At 42.2% G+C, this 17,676-nt stretch overlaps 1 protein-coding gene across 4 annotated transcripts in view; it reads right to left on the bottom strand.

Moving 5' to 3' along the window:
- The window catches only part of LOC115143411 (neural cell adhesion molecule L1-like protein), a 95,484-nt gene that overhangs the window by 16,146 nt on the left and 61,662 nt on the right, over positions 1-17,676 (bottom strand). For 2 of the 4 annotated variants that reach the window (XM_029683814.2, XM_029683815.2), the window contains exons 2-21: positions 13,768-13,982; positions 11,605-11,622; positions 10,985-11,093; positions 10,510-10,700; positions 9,839-9,961; positions 9,512-9,682; positions 9,160-9,198; positions 7,532-7,643; positions 7,219-7,400; positions 6,787-6,918; positions 6,560-6,700; positions 5,503-5,614; positions 4,961-5,127; positions 4,611-4,776; positions 4,376-4,500; positions 3,083-3,184; positions 2,550-2,747; positions 2,276-2,346; positions 1,020-1,242; positions 192-307 (exon numbers count right to left, since the gene is read on the bottom strand). In XM_029683814.2, coding sequence (XP_029539674.2) covers positions 192-307; positions 1,020-1,242; positions 2,276-2,346; positions 2,550-2,747; positions 3,083-3,184; positions 4,376-4,500; positions 4,611-4,776; positions 4,961-5,127; positions 5,503-5,614; positions 6,560-6,700; positions 6,787-6,918; positions 7,219-7,400; positions 7,532-7,643; positions 9,160-9,198; positions 9,512-9,682; positions 9,839-9,961; positions 10,510-10,700; positions 10,985-11,093; positions 11,605-11,622; positions 13,768-13,876 — 2,607 coding nt within the window. In that variant the 5' untranslated portion in view covers positions 13,877-13,982. Of the gene's footprint in view, positions 1-191; positions 308-1,019; positions 1,243-2,275; positions 2,347-2,549; positions 2,748-3,082; positions 3,185-4,375; positions 4,501-4,610; positions 4,777-4,960; positions 5,128-5,502; positions 5,615-6,559; positions 6,701-6,786; positions 6,919-7,218; positions 7,401-7,531; positions 7,644-9,159; positions 9,199-9,511; positions 9,683-9,838; positions 9,962-10,509; positions 10,701-10,984; positions 11,094-11,604; positions 11,623-13,767; positions 13,983-14,785; positions 14,869-17,676 lie in introns of those variants that run through there. The other 2 variants (XM_029683816.2, XM_065001946.1) reach the window with 2 other exon arrangements.

The raw sequence follows: 17,676 nt of genomic DNA, 5'->3' as shown, positions 1-17,676 counted from the left end.
GACAATACACCCTGAATGGGAAAGTCTATAGTCTGGGTTATAGTATTTTGCGCTAGTGGCCTGTGTAAGGTAACAGTGCACTGCCAGCGTTAGGGAGACAATGTGGGGTGAGAGGTCCAGGAGATCCAGCGAGGTCAGAGTCTCTCCCTTTAAACTGTCTGAAAGTTTCAGGGCTGTTTTAAAGAATTTACCCTGTAGCCTCCCAGATGTCCATGCAGCTTGTCCTTGTGAACACGCATCCAGCTGACCTTGACCAGCGAGTTGTTCATCACCTCCACCGCTACATCATCAGGAGCCGCAGAGGGGACTGCAGGGCCAAATACACTCACGTCACAGTCCATTCAGCCCGTATGTCACACTAAGTACTATAAAGATCAACCCAACATGTGAAATATGAGCTCAGCTTTATGGTGAATGATCCACCAGATCATAATATATGTTTAGTATTGGCTGGGTTGAGTATTTAGATGCTTCAAATATATGCTTCTGTAAAATATGAATCTATAGATCAGTGACTGCATCTAAATAATGTGATATACCACTTTCACAAGGTAGGAACTAGTGTGGGGCTCACTGCTATTGCCTAAGCGATGATACCAGACAGTATGACAACAAAGTATTACGAAACCTCTAAAGGAAGACAAAACATTCTTAACAAAGTTGAGGTGCTTTTTAAAAATCTACAACATTGATTTGACCACCTGAGGTAACTTCCTGAGGGCAAGTCCAAAAGAAAGCTAAAGATGAAGATGGAAATATAAATAAATACAAACCAGCATGGAATGAAGTGGTTTATGACTTCTAAAAGAGAGTTTTAGCTCAATAAAGCTACTACATGCATATCACACATTTCATCAGCTACTTCGGCCTTTTCAGAGAAAATAGACTATATTTTAAGGACTATAGCCTACCATACACACAGCTGAATGGTACATACTGTACCGTATTATCCTTGTGCATTTCAATAGTATAATTATTGTGAAATACACATAGAAACTCTCTGTGTTTAAGTCACTCACAGTCTTCTCCAGAGTAGCCCGTCACCACTTTGGGTTCAGGTCCCCATCCGTGGTGGTTCCTTGCCTGGATCCTGATCTCATATGGCACAAACGTGGGAGTGTCCTTCACTACAAACGAGTGTCTCTTCACCACATGCTCTTGCCAGTCCTCCGCCACATGCTGTCTCTTATAACTCACCTTATATTCAAGGCCTGGCCCATTGTGTTCAATGGGGGACAATGGCTGCAAGAGTGGGGAAGGTAAGAATAACAGTAACACACAGATTATTACCATTTTATAGGAACTTGAACAATTAAGCAAGGATTTCTTTATATGTCTTTCTTCATCTAGGCTATTGCAGGATTATAATGACAAGCCCATACACTTGGATCCTAATGAGGCTTTGATAATATAAAATCAGTAAAACAATTAGACATTTGGCTGGGTGCTGGGTCCAGGCAGCTCTGAGCCACACCTCTGATATAAAGAGCAGGCTTCACCGATTGTAGAGAGATCTAGTGCTTTCCTCACAATTGCCTGACCATGATGGGAAATAGAATAAGACACTATTATCCACAAAAGCAAATCATTAACCATGAGAGAGCTCATCAATTCAGAAGCTACATTACTCTGCAGGAGCAGGAAGATAATAAGTGGGGGTGAAATTAATATTTTTACAATAAAGCTGAATTTATTACTGTACATGTAAGAAATCTTCTCTCTTCTCTTTTCACTTTCTAATAAAAGCACCACAATGAGCAGCTTTGATAGCAATCCAATTCACCATCAAAATCTTCTAAAGTTATAAATCAACAATATGAAACATCAACAGCATGGATATTTGATTCCTGAGGGATTCTTATTTATAATTGCATGTACACTCTTAGAAAAAAGGGTTCCAAAAGGGTTCTTCAGCTGTCCCTATAAGTATAGGAGAACCCTTTGTGGTTCTAGGTAGAACTCTTTTGGGTTCCATGTAGTGTGTCTAACATGGAACTCAAAAGGGTTCTACTTGGAACAAAAACAGTTTTACTTGGAACCAAAAATGGTTCTTCAAAGGGTTCTTCTATGGGGACAGCTGAAGAACCCTTTTAGGTTCTAGATAGCACCTTTTTTTCTAAGAGTGTACACTGTTCTATCTTATTTTCTCTTTGAATGAAGAGAGTTTTTGATTTCCACAAAAATGTAACTCCTGTGAAATATTCAGTATTCAGAGAGGTGCATACGTATTCAGGGAAGGTACAGTATATTGAAGGAACCACATTCCGTTTCTTACCTCCCAGTTGATATCCATTTCATGTGGCAAATGACCTTCAATTTTGATATTTTCAGGGTTCTTGTCAGGGGCTGGTGAGAGAGAAAAAATATGGATTTTGGCAGAAATCTCCTGTGAAATGTGCACATAAGAGACCTTGGTATCAACAAGAGTGGAATCAATTATCTCAGATGATGAGTGTTTTAAAGTTCAACGAGCAGTGCAGGCAGCTCTGGTGGCCTGTACGGTGATATGAAGGAGGAGGACAAGGCAACATGAGTGGAGGAATTCCTACCTGCGGGAGGGGTCTTGTATCTCTCTGTGGGCTCACTGGGGCGCCCTCTGCCCACTATGTTGACTCCAGACACTCGGAAGCGATAGTTGACATGTCCGTAAAGTTTGAGGACTGCCGAGCCGTGATTTCCAGGAACTCTCTGAAGCTCTCTCCAGGTCCCCGGCTCCCACTGGCTCTCCTCATACTCAATAATGAACTCTGTTGACAGGGTGAGACACACAGACCAGTCCCCAATCTGCCCAAGCCCTTTGCCAAAGGGGCTGTTTACCTAACAGCCAGCAATGCAGCAAACTATTCAGACCCTGCAATGAGCAGGATACTTGCTCCAAAAGATTAAACTACTAATTTGTATTGGGATGTTGACATGAGACTAAAACAATAATAAAGTACTAATTCAATTTTTCTTAGTAAATATGTGCCATGTTATTGTCAGTGTATACTGTATACTACGGGCCTGATGCTCCAACATGCATGCAGAGCTGCTTATTGTGTTTGCTGTGTTTGAAGAGCCAGGTGGATGACCAGACTATTACCAGTGGTTGAGCTGTTGTGGTCCTCCCCAGGGATCCATTTGAGCTTCACACTTCTGCCCTTGTGTTCAGATAGCACCAAGTTCTCAGGTGCATGTGGGATGTCTGGAAAACACCACCACCACAACAACATTGCTTTGATAACACACAAAGACAGGGAATCCTCTGGAGTGGAAAAGGACTGAGGAAAAACATTTGAAGCAGAAACTGACCAATTGAGAAGAAAGAAAGTGAAAATGATGCAGTAACGTAGTCATAGACATCTAATGCCTGCGTTTCAAACTCATAAAAGACACACCCTCGTCCACTTATCCTGGCCTTATGCCCTTGGGGGAATCCCCCTCACCATCCTGTACGTCAGTCCAAACGATCAGCCAAACAAGGGAAGTTTGCAACGTAAGCCCCTCAGCCCTCGTTTTTGATCGAGTTTGCAAGTGTACTATTATGTTCACTTCGAGGCCTGAAACACCCCATAATTCAATTCGCGATGGTTGTACATCCACTAAGAAAAGTCAGCCGAAACTTAAGACCCCAACGTCAATATGGACAAGTTAACACACAAGTGTAAGTAAAAAGCAATGTAAAAAGGTTAGAAATTGTGCTACTAATGCACATGACGGTACAAACACGTCTCGTAAAAGTAATGATGTTTTTGTTTGGTTAACTTTTGGAAATTGTAGAAATATTTTTTTTTCCTTCTTCATAAGTTCCAGCTAGGCAGGCAAATGTTAGTTAGCTAATTATTTTGGTAGCTATAATACGGTAGATGTATATTAATAATTATATAGTTAATATAAGTAGACATGCAATCATAATTGACTGTAGCGCATATATAGCACCCACAAGCTACCGGTGGCTGAAAACACAAACATCACGGGATGAATGAGTGACGAATTTCTGGACAAGGGCGGTCCATTCTAAAAATCATTCCTTCCTCCCTCGCCCCTTGTCCTGCAAGTGTATAGTATACTCGTCAGACGTCATGATATGTCATCAGAAGTGTCTACTCAATTTGAGGGCTGAGGGGATATAGTGTGTCTTTTAAGTGTTTGGAATGCAGCCATTGTTTTTTGAAGAGGAATCAAACAATGTAAATGCATTTTACTGTAAATGCAGAGCAAAGGTCTGAATCTGAAGACATGTGTAATCATGTTCTGCTCTGAGTACTATGCCATGGCACGCTTGGCTTCATCATACGGTATGGATCCATACTGTGACATGCATTTCTATTGTGCTGGGTGTCGTAGAGCCTTTAGGTCTGAGCAGACTTTGATGTATTTGCCATAATTTGCTCACCCAGCACCATGAGTAGTGCAGAGGCAGTGTCCTGATCCATTGGAGTACTGGCCACACACTTGTACATGCCCTGGTCTCTGTGGCTGACGTTGACAATCTGCAGTATACCATCCTCTACGAAATATCTATCGGCAGAGAAAAAGATAGACAACCTATTGATCTGTGCCATCTAAAAAGCAAGTGAACTTTCTTGCTCGGCTTATATATGTAACACCACAAGAAAGGCTTATCTTACCCAGAATTCTCTGTGTGGTTTAGTGCTATCTCCACATCGTCTTTTTCCCACACAATCTCAAAGTCGCCACTGAATGAGTTGTCGTACACCGCCAGGCAGGAGAGCTGGGCTGTGGTTCCTATTAGGACCTGCAAGTCTTCCGGGGCCTGGAATATCTTTGTGGGATCTTGGATAGTTCAAACACACAACTGTATATGTAAAGGGTTATGTTTAGGACCCAATGTTTTCTGACTACGTGACTGAAGCAGGGAAAAGTAGGTAAGACCGTTTTCAGGTCACATAGTTAGAGAAAACACATGGTCCTAGACTAGGGTGTTTAAAAAAAATCTTTCTTTTATTGAGTTGTATACCTTTAACATCCAGTAAGGCAGTGATAGCAGACGTCCCTTCAGTATTCTTGGTGTAACATGTGTATTGGCCCATGTCCTCTTTTTCCACATTATAGATCTCCAATGATCCATTCTGGTGAACTGTAAACCTTGGACCCTCCAAAGATCCTGGGGAGTCCTCCTTGTTCCTGTAAAACATTCAAAGCGATCAATTATAGTCTCCACTTGAGATTGAATTAAATTACAGAAGAATGTTTTTGAGCACATCACAAGATAAAACATGTTTCATTAAAGTTTTTGTGTATGTATACAATGCTTTCTTTCTGTATATTTCCTCAATAAACAGTGGAGCACCAACAGATTCTGTACCCAGGTGTTTCATAACTATCTCTTGACACGTTGATATCTACTGCTCTCTACTGGCCTCTGAGAGGACTGGTTGGAGCTGGACTAGCCTGGTAATTGCCTGGGTGCCAATGATGACATCACATGACAGCAATAGCAGAATGAGCTGGGTAAAGCCCATGCTGATCTGGGACCAGGGTTAGGGAGAGTCTACTCACCAGGTAATAGCAGATGGTGGAGAACTGAACACCTTGCAGTGCATCACTATAACCTTCCCCTCCACCGCTGAATACTCCAGACCTTCCTCTGTCAGGATCATAGGAGGCAGATCTGTGGGGAGAGACATCCCAGTGAGTGATTCAGGGTTTGGGATATGAATGAGATATGAAGGGATTTAAGTGTGGTCCTCCACTTGAACAGACTACTTCTTCCAGTATTTGGCTATAAAGAGTTAATATTAAAGTCAATTAAAATTTGAGAGCCAAAATGTTAAGGTGAAAATGTTGTCATCCTTCTTTGTTAATTACCATTTATTTTAAAAGAATGGCTGGACTGTCAATGAAAATAGAAAAAATGAAAACATAGAATAATGAGCGCTAAATTTTAAATAAATACGTCTTATCATTCCTAGCCAAAACATCCTGTGTCTGTCTCACTTCATGGAAGCTGTGATTTTGCACCCAGAAACAGACCAGTGACAAACTCCAGACATTTCTGAAAAGCCAAAAAGAGCAAATAATTTCTTATCGGCTCTTATAAAAGCAGCACATGTTAGTGTTATGGCATTGAATTCTGAATTGACTGGAGAAATGGGTTAGCATATAAAAGCCTGGGAGCATGCGGAGTGAATTACAGGGGATGTGGGTGGGTAATCCTTATGGAGGACCGTGGTGCTCAGACAGCCATTCCTTCACCATGGCCCAAGAGCTGCAGGGTAGAGACCGTGCCTGAGCTGTCTCTCAAACCAGACACAACACCACTCACAGACCATCTTCCACTGCCTAACGCCAATGTCTGGCAATTACAGAGAAACAGATGCTGCCCGTTCTATTGCCAAGCAACCAGTTGGATTCTTTACTGCACTTCCCTTGCCATACAATTTCATACTTAATAATGGGTAACTATAAATAGATGGGCGCATCTGGTTAAACAGAGTGATTAAGACTGAGATTTAGCAACTATTTATTTGTAACCAATAAAACATAAAGCCTCAGATGAAAGTAAAGGCTATTTTCAGAGGTGGAGATTAAAACCAGTGAAGCCCCATAAACTTACTCATGATCATGATATTGACATTGGCTAGCAGGGTTCCATGTCTGTTGGAGGCCTCACATTGGTAGACGGCACTGTCAGTCGAGTTGGCTTTGTGCAAGACCATTTTTCCATCAAACTCTTTTCTGTTAGATGCTGGGACCTCTGCAATAAACAAGGAAATCCATTAACTGTGCACCAATAGGAAGTCCTGGAGATGCATGTCTTGTTGAGGTACACTGAGAACATACCCTCAATAGGCTTTCCATTCACCATCCATTGGATGGTGGGCTGAGGAGTGCCCGTGGCGGAGCAATTGATGAGCACATCTGAGCCAATCATCCTAAGCTGGCTCTCAGGCTCAGACACCCACTGAGGAGGCTCTGGAAAGACCAACATCAAAGACAGACATAAAACCAGGCCACAGTTTACACATCTCAATAAATACCTCATTTTTTTGTTTTACATGGTAATCACAAAATACTTGATTGTGTTATCTTACCACCCAGAGACAGTTCTGAAATTGTGACTTTTTGATGCCCTCTTGAAAAGCAGTTTGTTCAATGTACCATAGATGGCACTATTTCTCATGAAAATGTGTTACTATTATGAGGTATCTTCCTACAGTAAAACCTAAATGCAGTTTAAGCTATACAGCATATTTTTCAGATACACACACATACCTTCCACTGATACGTCAAAGTAGTGGACGGCCATTCCATGGATGTTCGTAGCCTTACACATGTACTTCCCATTGTCATCTTCATCAACCTGGTCAATGCTCAGGAGTTTCCCATGGTTCTCTATTGTTACTCTGTCAGGCAGCATGTGGTCTATCTTCAACCACTCAATCATGGGAGTTGGACTGAATGAAAGAAGAGGGGCAGTGAAATGTTGTATGAGCAGGTTGTTGTAATTGCTTTACATTCAGTGGCATGTACAGTAGATATCATGTTGAAGCAGTCCTTGGTCAAATACAGAGGTAGGTTTACTTACAAGCCCTCTGCAATGCACTCCAGTAGTAGCTCATCACCTTTCACCAGCTGTGTCTCCGACTTGACACCAGAGGGCATCAGAAGACTTGGTTTTCTCTCCATGATTGAATTGGCTTTGAGAATGGAACAGAAACAATCAGTGTTTTATGCTTAGTTAGTGAAACTGGTAAATACTAAAGTGATTTTTCAAAGAAGGCAATGAATGGGTCGCTTGAACTGCTAACCTACAACGCAGTCTTTGGATCCTCAAATAAGATTTTGGTATGGAAAAATGGGTGTTGTAGACAGATATACAGTGAGGGAAAAAAGTATTTGAGCCGCTGCTGATTTTGTACGTTTGCCCACTGACAAAGAAATGATCAGTCTATAATTTTAATGGTAGGTTTATTTGAACAGTGAGAGACAGAATAACAACAAAAAATCCAGAAAAACGCCTATTTTAATGAGGGAAATAAGTATTTGACAGCTCTGCAAAACATGACTTAGTACTTGGTGGAAAAACCCTTGTTGGCAATCACAGAGGTCAGATGTTTCTTTTTAGTTGGCCACCAGGTTTGCACACATCTCAGGAGGGATTTTGTCCCACTCCTCTTTGCAGATCTTCTCCAAGTCATTAAGATTTCGAGGCAGACGTTTGGCAACTCGAACCTTCAGCTCCCTCCACAGATTTTCTATAGGATTAAGGTCTGGAGACTGGCTAGCTTCATCTTGAGCCACTCCTTTGTTGCCTTGGCTGTGTGTTTTGGGTCATTGTCATGCTGGAATACCCATTCACGACCCATGTTCAATGCCCTGGCTGAGGGAAGGAGGTTCTCACCCAAGATTTGACGATACATGGCCTCGTCCATCGTCCCTTTGATGCGGTGAAGTTGTCCTGTCCCCTTAGCAGAAAAACACCCCCAAAGCATAATGTTTCCACCTCCATGTTTGACGGTGGGGATGGTGTTCTTAGGGTCATGAGTTGATGCCAAAGAGCTCCATTTTGGTCTCATCTGACCACAACACTTTCACCCAGTTGTCCTCTGAATCATTCAGATGTTCATTGGCAAACTTCAGACGGGCATGTATATGTGCTTTCTTGAGCAGGGGGACCTTGTGGGCGCTGAAGGATTTCAGTCCTTCATGGCGTATTGTGTTACCAATTGTTTTCTTGGTGACTATGGTCCCAGCTGCCTTGAGATCATTGACAAGATCCTCCCGTGTAGTTCTGGGCTGATTCCTCACCGTTCTCATGATCATTGCAACTCCACGAGGTGAGATCTTGCATGGAGTCCCAGGCCGAGGGAGATTGACAGTTCTTTTGTGTTTCTTCCATTTGCGAATAATCGCACCAACTGTTGTCACCTTCTCACCAAGCTGCTTGGCGATGGTCTTGTAGCCCATTCCAGCCTTGTGTAGGTCTACAATCTTGTCCCGGACATCCTTGGAGAGCTCTTTGGTCTTGGCCATGGTGGAGAGTTTGGAATTTGATTGATTGATTGCTTCTGTGGACAGGTGTCTTTTATACAGGTAACAAACTGAGATTAGGAGCACTCCCTTTAAGAGTGTGCTCCTAATCTCAGCTCGTTATCTGTATAAAAGAGACCTGGGAGCCAGAAATCTTTCTGATTGAGAGGGAATGTAACTTACCATGACCTGGACCGCTACTTGAGTCATTGTTTGAATTTTCTGAAATGAAGGTGGGTAGTAACATATGAAAATGTACAAAGCATCCATAGAACAAAAGTGACACACAATGCTGTGGTTTAAATGAATTATAACATCAGTGGCATCAAGAGCATGGCAAATACAACTTTGGAGATGCTGTTGGATATTGGGAATGTTCTTAATCATATACATGATCATAATGACAAATTCATTGGATCAGAGCTTGAGACCATTATGGTGATCAAAACAAAGCCTTTTCCTAACCATAACAAGCTCCTTGCTGTAGCTGAGATCATAAATAAACTTAATCACAGTCTTTTAGATTGATACCTACTGCTCTTGACTATGACAGACATGGCATTCTTCTGTACGATGGTGCGTATCTTGGGAAAGGCAGCGAAGCAGCAGTAGTCTCTGTGGCTGTCCTTCTCCAGAGCATTAGAGAAGAACAGGTCGCCGTTCAGACCCATGGACACCCTGTCATCCTGCTCTATGTGCTGAAGGCCTGAGAAGGTGAAAACCACATTTGAGTACATTTTTTTATAGCTATTGTGCATCAATAAAACTGCAGGTGTCAACACAAAGGATTTGACATGACTCAGACAGGCCTCTCTCCAGGGCGTGTCAGGGTGTCAGGTCTGGGAAGCCATTAGTCACTTACCGATGGTCATCCAATAGATCTGTAAAGGAGGGATTCCTTTAGGAGGGTTACACTCCAGAATGACAGGCTGACCCTCCTCCACCTCAATGGGATCAATCTTCTCCTTAGGAAACTTCGGTACATCTAACCCCCAAAAATAAACAAAAGTTTACAATGATTTGTCAGTCATTTAGTGTAGTTGCCTTTCTCTCCAGCAGGTGGCAGTCCTATGATACTAGTGTTTTGTGTTGGTTGTGTGTGAAGGTGCTTGTGTTGAGCCAGTGAATTGGATTTTACAGCATCTTCTTTATATATTGGCTTGCAGGAAAAAAAATAGACGTCATTACTACTGTTGTGCTGCATGTCAGCCACCCTGAATGGTTGAAGCATGGAACAATTTAGTCACAGTTCCCCTCTGTCTGGATTTCTTTGAAGATGTATGTACTATGCTTTGGAACTAAATGAAAAATGTATCAAGTGAAATGATGGAGATGCTAGATCAGTCTCCCTTCTGCCACACAGTCCATATGGGTAGATGCAACTGGGTGTGGAATGTTTTGGAGGTTCAATGACTTTCTGCCATGGCCAATACAACAAACAGCTCACAATGGAGCGACACATTGGATTCCAGGACCTGAATCACTTTGAAATAATTGTAATGGAGCACCACAGAGCTTAGGGATGCTACTCACGGGGCACAACAAACTCAACCTCCTCTGTTATGGCTGTCCCTAGTTTATTCGAGGCATAACAGCGGTAAGTTCCCTGGTACTCTGTGAGGTTCCCAGTGTTGGGGATCACAAACGTCCCCGAGTTTTTCTCCTTGATCAGCCTTGGGTCCTTGTAAGGGTCAAACTCTTCCCCATTTTTCGTCCACCAGAATCTACAAAATCAACAGTTCAATCAGCCACTGATAACATTCAAAATAAACCTTGAAAATGTCAAATGTGTTTCAGCCAAATGTACACAGTGTGTTCAGTGTCCAATGTTGGCACTCACAGTATGTGCAAGACTTCACACCATGAAATCAAACAGCCAAAAACAAGTTGACATGCCAAATCGATGGCCGGTGGTAGGCTGTCTGTTGGGCTGCTAACGAGCTCTCCTGGGTAGTCCCTCTCCCATCTGCTGGGTATGGAATGGTAGAGTAGGATACTCATTACTCACTCTGGCTTGGGATTCCCTTTGGCTTCACACGTCATGGGGAAGCTCTCATCGAAGGGGAAGGCGATCAGAGAGCTGGGGGACGCCTCTGTGATGGTGGGCAGCTGCTCAACTGGACAACAGACAACAGGGACAACACCTTAATGAAGAAAACTCCATATACCTACTGCAGGTTTATTATAGCATCATCTCTCACTCTAGTATTAGGTGTTAGGGGATGATTAGTTTCCATTATGATGATATTTTATTTTCCAATAGTTCTATTTCACAGTGACATCCTGTTTGAACCTGTTCTGCTTTGTCCATGCTTTCTTGTTTAAGTGATATGTGTTAGAAATATACTACACAACTACAGATGTCAGCAACAGTAAAACTAGCATCATGAGGTCAGGCCAGTAGGACCAGTGGTGCAGGTTAAAACTACATGCCACTAAGTGGGTGAGAGTTCAAGACAATCCAATTCTAAGATGTTGATTGTGTGAATAAATGGAGATGCAGATCGTTCACGAGATGACCACATGGTACAGCTGCTATGTTGCTGACCACTGAGCCAAGAGATTAAGTGAGGACAGACAGGCGGTCACTAATGCTGAATGGGACAGGGCACGTCAGAGCAAACTTACTGTTTACATGACCTACAACTAGAATATCCATGGCAGCAGGAAGACAACAAACAAAATACAGACAGAAGTTTAAGGATAATCCAGTTTTGTGTTGGTTGTAGACATTTATAAATGAAACACTTCAGCCCACATTTAAGGAGATTGCAGGAAATGAATCACCTTGCATCAACATAAGTATGGGTTGCTTTTCTGAAATGTTATTTATATGCGGGCCCTTAAGAGATGATTTATGAATAATTTAGATGGAGGAAAACCTGATACTTGTTTCCAAGGAAACTGTAAGATACACAGCCCAAATACAAGAGAATGAAGAAACCTGATTTAACTTGTTATGGCTGGGGGCAGTATTGAGTAGCTTGGATGAATAAGGTGCCCAGAGTAAACTGCCTACTACTCAGGCCCAGTTGATAATATATGCATATTATTAGTATATTTGGGTAGAAAACACTCTGAAGTTTCTAAAACTGTTTGAATGATGTATGTGAGTATAACAGAACTCACATGGCAGGCAAACACCTGAGAAAAAAATCTAAACAGGAAGTGGGAAATCTGAGGTTTGTAGTTTTTCAACTCTTTGCCTATCGAATATACAGTGTCTATGGGGTCAAATTGCACTTCCTAAGGCTTCCACTAGATGTCAACAATCTTTAGAACCTTGTTTGATGCTTCTACTGTAAAGGAGGGGGGAATGAGAGCTGATAAAGTAATCCTTCTCCCCCTCCCCCCCCCCCCTTAAAAGACCTAGATGCACTATTGTAAAGTGGCTGTTCCACTGGATGTCATAAGGTGAAAGCACCAATTTGTAAGTCGCTCTGGATAAGAGCGTCTGCTAAATGACTTAAATGTAAATGTAATGTAAATGAATGAGTCAGTGTTCTGGCAGAGTGGCATGAGCTGACCACGCGTGTTCACGTGAGAGTTAGCTTGAGTTCCATTGCATTTCTGAAGACAAAGGAATTCTCTGTTTGGAACATTATTGAAGATTTATGATAAAAACATCCTAAAGATTGATTCTATACATCGTTTGAAATGTTTCTACGAACTGTAATATAACTTTTTTGACTTTTCTTCTGAACTAAGCGATCGTGCATTGAGCATTTGGATTACTGGGATAAACACGCTAACAAAAGGAGGTATTTGAACATAAATTATGGACTTTATCGAACAAATCAAACATTTATTGTGGAACTGGGATTCCTGGGAGTGCATTCTGATGAAGATCATCAAAGGTAAGTGAATATTTATAATGTTATTTCTGACTTCTGTTGACTCCACAACATGGAGGATATCTGTATGGCTTGATTTGTTGTCGCTGTACTCAGATTATTGCATGGTGTACTTTGTCGGTCAAGCTTTTTTGAAATCTGACACAGTGGTTGCATTAAGGAGAAGTGTGTCTATAATTCCATGCATAATAGTTGTATCTTTTATCAATGTTTATTATGTGTATTTATGTGGCTCTCTGCAAAATCACTGGATGTTTTGCAACTACTAAACATAACGCACCAATGTAAACTCATATTTTTGTATATAAATATGAACTTTATCGAACAAAACATACATGTATTGTGTAACATGAAGTCCTATGAGTGTCATCTGATGAAGATTATCAACGGTTAGTGATTAATTATATCTCTGTTTCTGCTTTTTGTGACTCCTCTCTTTGCCCGGAAAAATGGCTGTGTTTTTCTGTGACTAGGTGCAGACCTAACATAATAGTTTGGTGTGCTTTCGTCGTAAAGCCTTTTTGAAATCGGACACTGTGGTGGGATTAACAACAAGTTTATCTTTAAAATGGTGTAAACTATTTCTATGTTTGAGGAATTTTAATTATGAGATTTCTGTTGTTTTGAATTTGGCGCCCTGCACTTTCACTGGCTGTTGTCATATCAATCCCGTTAGCGGGATTCAAGCCATAAGACGTTTTAAACAAGAAATCAAAACCCAGCCAAGGATGTGTTCCATCCATGAATATATTAGAACTGATTTTGGTACGATACGGAATTACAGAATACTCAATATTTCAAAGAATACATGAGGATGACCATTACAATACATACAGCTTTGACCATTAAATATATTGGAAAACAAAATCAATATACTGTACTTTACAAAGCTGTATGGTATCCTGCCCAGGCACTTCAATGGAAAGTGAGCGCTTACCCTCCAGTGGTATGTCTATGGCAGTGGTGGGGTGAAAGGCACAGATACTGGCGACCACACCGACCAGGAGAGCCAATCCTGGGCTCCACCTCGACGACCTCATCCTCATCACGCCACAGCAGACAGCAATCTCAGAGTTAATCTTGGAGGAAGTGACACACGCTGCTCTCTTCCAGTTCTCAATTCATCTCTATGGCATGCAGAAGACGTCGGACCTGCGAGTGCAACACAGACAACAGAGTGAGAGTGGCGTCCCATGAATCCAGATCCACCCACGCTTCAGGCAGACAGACAGTCAGGCTATCCCACACAAGGCATAGAGAGAACCCCCGGTGACCGAGAGAGATGCTCAGCCAGGCACAACACAAGTTTCCAGCACAGCAGTCACTCACATCAGCAGGGACCACATTCTGGGCTTCATGCTTAAAGCGGCAATCAGCCGTTTCGGTAAAAAGCTGAGGGATGGGGCTGGGGAAATTTAACCACTCTTATTAAATTAGTAACCAGAGCTATAGTTGCAATAACTGACCATCCATGATATCAAAATTATAGTTTGAACGATGTTTTGAGGTTATCTAGTGCTTGTTTACATTTACTTTGTTTACAAACATTGGAGTAAAACAAGCTTATATATAGTGTTCTCATGGAATATGACCGTTGAATTTAGCTCATGAGGCATTTCTAAGTTATATTCTTCAAGAATCAATAGGCTCATACAATTAATTTAAAAGTGAAAGAATTGATGTAGCAACTGCTGATTACCCCTTTAAAATGCTACTGTGACAAAAATCTAATTATTGCATCTCTATATCACTCTGTTCCCTGGAGACACACATTGTTTTCTTGTTTATTGTCTGTTGGGGTGTGTTGGCTAGGCAGCCAGAGCGAGTAGTTTTTCATGCACCATAGAACAAGAGTTTAAATACATAAATACATGAGGCAATGGTTATATTAATACATGCTCCACATTTCAAAGTGAAAATTATGAATTCATTCCACAACGGAGTGAATGATTTACATCATTAAGATACAACCCTGCTGCAGCATTTGTCATCAGGCTGTTCCTGTTCCTGTTCTGTGTCTGTGGGCTCCTCTCTGAATATTCAAAGAGAACACAACACAGCCATGATGATCACACATGGTTCTCAGACTTAGCAATAATCTTCTTCCAAAGAATAGCAATAGTATATATCTATAACTTTTTTACACCTTTTTGTGGTATCCAATTTGTAGTTACAGTCTTGTCTCATCGCTGCAACTCTCGTATGGACTGGGGAGAGGTTAACGTCAAGAGCCATGTGTCCTCCAAAACACAACCAAGTCACCTGCCCACTTAACCCGGAAGTATCAATGTGTCAGAGGAAACACTGTACACCTGGCAACCTTGTCAGAGGGCACTGCACCCAGCCCAACAGAGGCATCACTAGTTCACAATGACATCCCTGCCAGCCAAACCCTCCCCTAACCCAATTGTACGCTGCCCCATGGGTCTCCGGGTAACAGCTGGATACAACAGAGCCTGGACTTGAACCCAGAGTCTTTAGTGACACAGCTAGCAACGCAGTGCCTTAGACCACTGCGCCACTCGGGAGGACACTAGCAATAGTATTTTTTATCTGTTTTATATCTGATAACCAGTGGGTCTCAGGGTCAGAGGGCACGGGTCATTCTCCTTTTAACAGGCCAGCGGCTTGAATCCTAATGAGCTGTGTACAGTATGACAAGAGCACAGAATTGTGGGGATAGAGCTCTGTGCAGGAATGTTCACCTCGACGGCATTGTTGCCCACCAGCCTCTGTTCTATAATAGAATCTCTAGGGTATCTGTTCATTAGCCTACCTCAAGTTGGCTGTTACCTACTGTAGGTCACTGGGTCATTCTAGTCAGGAATCTAGTTGGTTGAACGCAGGGTAGCAGATAGACCAGGCCACGTTGAATAATGTCACACTAGTAATACGAAAATTGGTGACAAAAAAATGTGCCTAATTATAATGCTCATGGGAGTCCTCACAAATGTCCACTGACAAAAATGGAAATAGCTGAACACTTCTCATCACAAGCATACAAATCCAGTAATTACAGTGTTTGTCTCTTCTCATGTAGATGGAGCATCCAATTAATGGCAAAAAATGGATTTGTCTGGGAATTTGTGTGTGTTAAGCTCTTTATTTCAGCAGGATGGAGCGAAACCGGAGAGATAGCCACGCTCCCACACGCCCGGTAGTTTTAACAAACAGCTAATGTTTTACTGGTGTGTTTTCAATCATACTGACCAAAAACACTACTCCTCTTTTTTGTATCTTCTCTCTCAGTTACCAAATTCAATAGGAAACACAGAGGTCAAATGGCAGTTCACGAGAAGTAATTGAATAATTGACCAAGGAGTGAAAGAGTCGATTTAATTCATTTCTTTAGGAGGCTCTGTTTTAAAATAGACACGAACCCTGAACTCTCTCCCCATGCTTCATGCTAATGGTATTAACTCTGTCTGGGGCCTTTGTGAGTCCATCCTGGCTAATCTGACCTAGTGGGTGACCTCCCTGATGTCACCGGCAGAGCCACAGACAACATAGTGTGCAATACACAACCCCTCTTAATCACAATACTACTGTAGGACATTGACTTTTCCTCCAACCTCAGACTCACATGGCTTTGTTATGATCCATGAGTCCGGACTGGAGAAATGCCCCCGGCGTAATAATGTTGCTACCATTTCACTCTTTTCCCACACATTGTGATTTATGTTGCAAATTACAGATTAAAATCAAAAGATAGGACGCCGCGCTCTGCTAATTAGCAGTGCTTTGTTGGGAGGATTGGTGAGTTTAAGAGGGAGGTTTTTACAATCCCTCCAAGACAATGCGTTTCTCTTTGGGCCTTTATCAACCAACCTAACACCACTTAGATGGATTATGTTCTGTTCAAACTGTGCTTGATCACCTGCCATCTGATTTAATTAATTTCCCCACTCGTTGAGCATTTAGCCAGATCCAACTTGGCCATCTGGTTGAGGGAGGTTAATAAATCATATAGGGGCTAAACTGGTGGGAGACTGGGATGTCTATCTCTAACCCGGCATACAGTATAGGCTACAGGGGCTATATGAATCAGTTGAGTGGGGCCGGGGCGAGCCTGCTCTAGACCACAGGCTGTTCTTAATCCTCTCCTTCAGCAGCAATAGCATGAGCCTGAGGCTGATGAAGCTGGCTAAGTTAAAAGCTGCTCACCATGAGAAGGCCAATATGAACTCTGACCTCCCTTAGCCGAGGCTCAGAGGGAACAGAAGCTGTCCTGGGGTTGAAGCAGAGGAACAGGGGACACGGGCCGAATCTGGGCCATGTGAAGTCTGGAGCCATGCTTTAAACTCAGCTAAGATTGACATACTGTAGTGTGCTGCTCTGCTCTCGCTCTCTCTCATTTACAGTGGGCTACCTGCCAAGATGTGCAAAAAAAAATTTCTCATTCAGAATGAGCCCCATGCACAAGACTGATAACAGAGGAAATGTAAGAGACAGGCAGAGAGGGAAGTCACGTCTGCTCCATGCTCACTCTACCTGCTGGTTCATTTGATTGAGAAGCCCCATTCTCATCATTCAGGCTCCAGGCTGAATCAGACACCCACGTCTCTCTTCATAAGGAGATGTTACCGGCACAGTGTTCTGGTTGGCATGCTTTCTATTCCTTCAGTCTCCTAGCTCAGCCATCTGGTCTGGCATGGAATCCTAACATTGACCTATACACCAAAGTCAAGGGTCTGTTGATTAACTGTAGGATTCACTATTTCCTCACCTACAACATAATAAAACACTTTCCACAACACTTCAACACTTTCTGATTGACAGGAGGCATTCTCAAGACACAGACAAGCAGTCAAATTTGCTAAATGAAAATGGTGAAGCGCTGCTGAAG

This window comes from Oncorhynchus nerka, linkage group LG15 (assembly GCF_034236695.1).
Source record: "Oncorhynchus nerka isolate Pitt River linkage group LG15, Oner_Uvic_2.0, whole genome shotgun sequence".
Lineage (NCBI taxonomy): Eukaryota > Metazoa > Chordata > Actinopteri > Salmoniformes > Salmonidae > Oncorhynchus > Oncorhynchus nerka.
The sequence above is the reverse complement of the archived record's forward strand: the minus strand, read 5'-3'. Positions and strand labels throughout refer to the sequence as shown.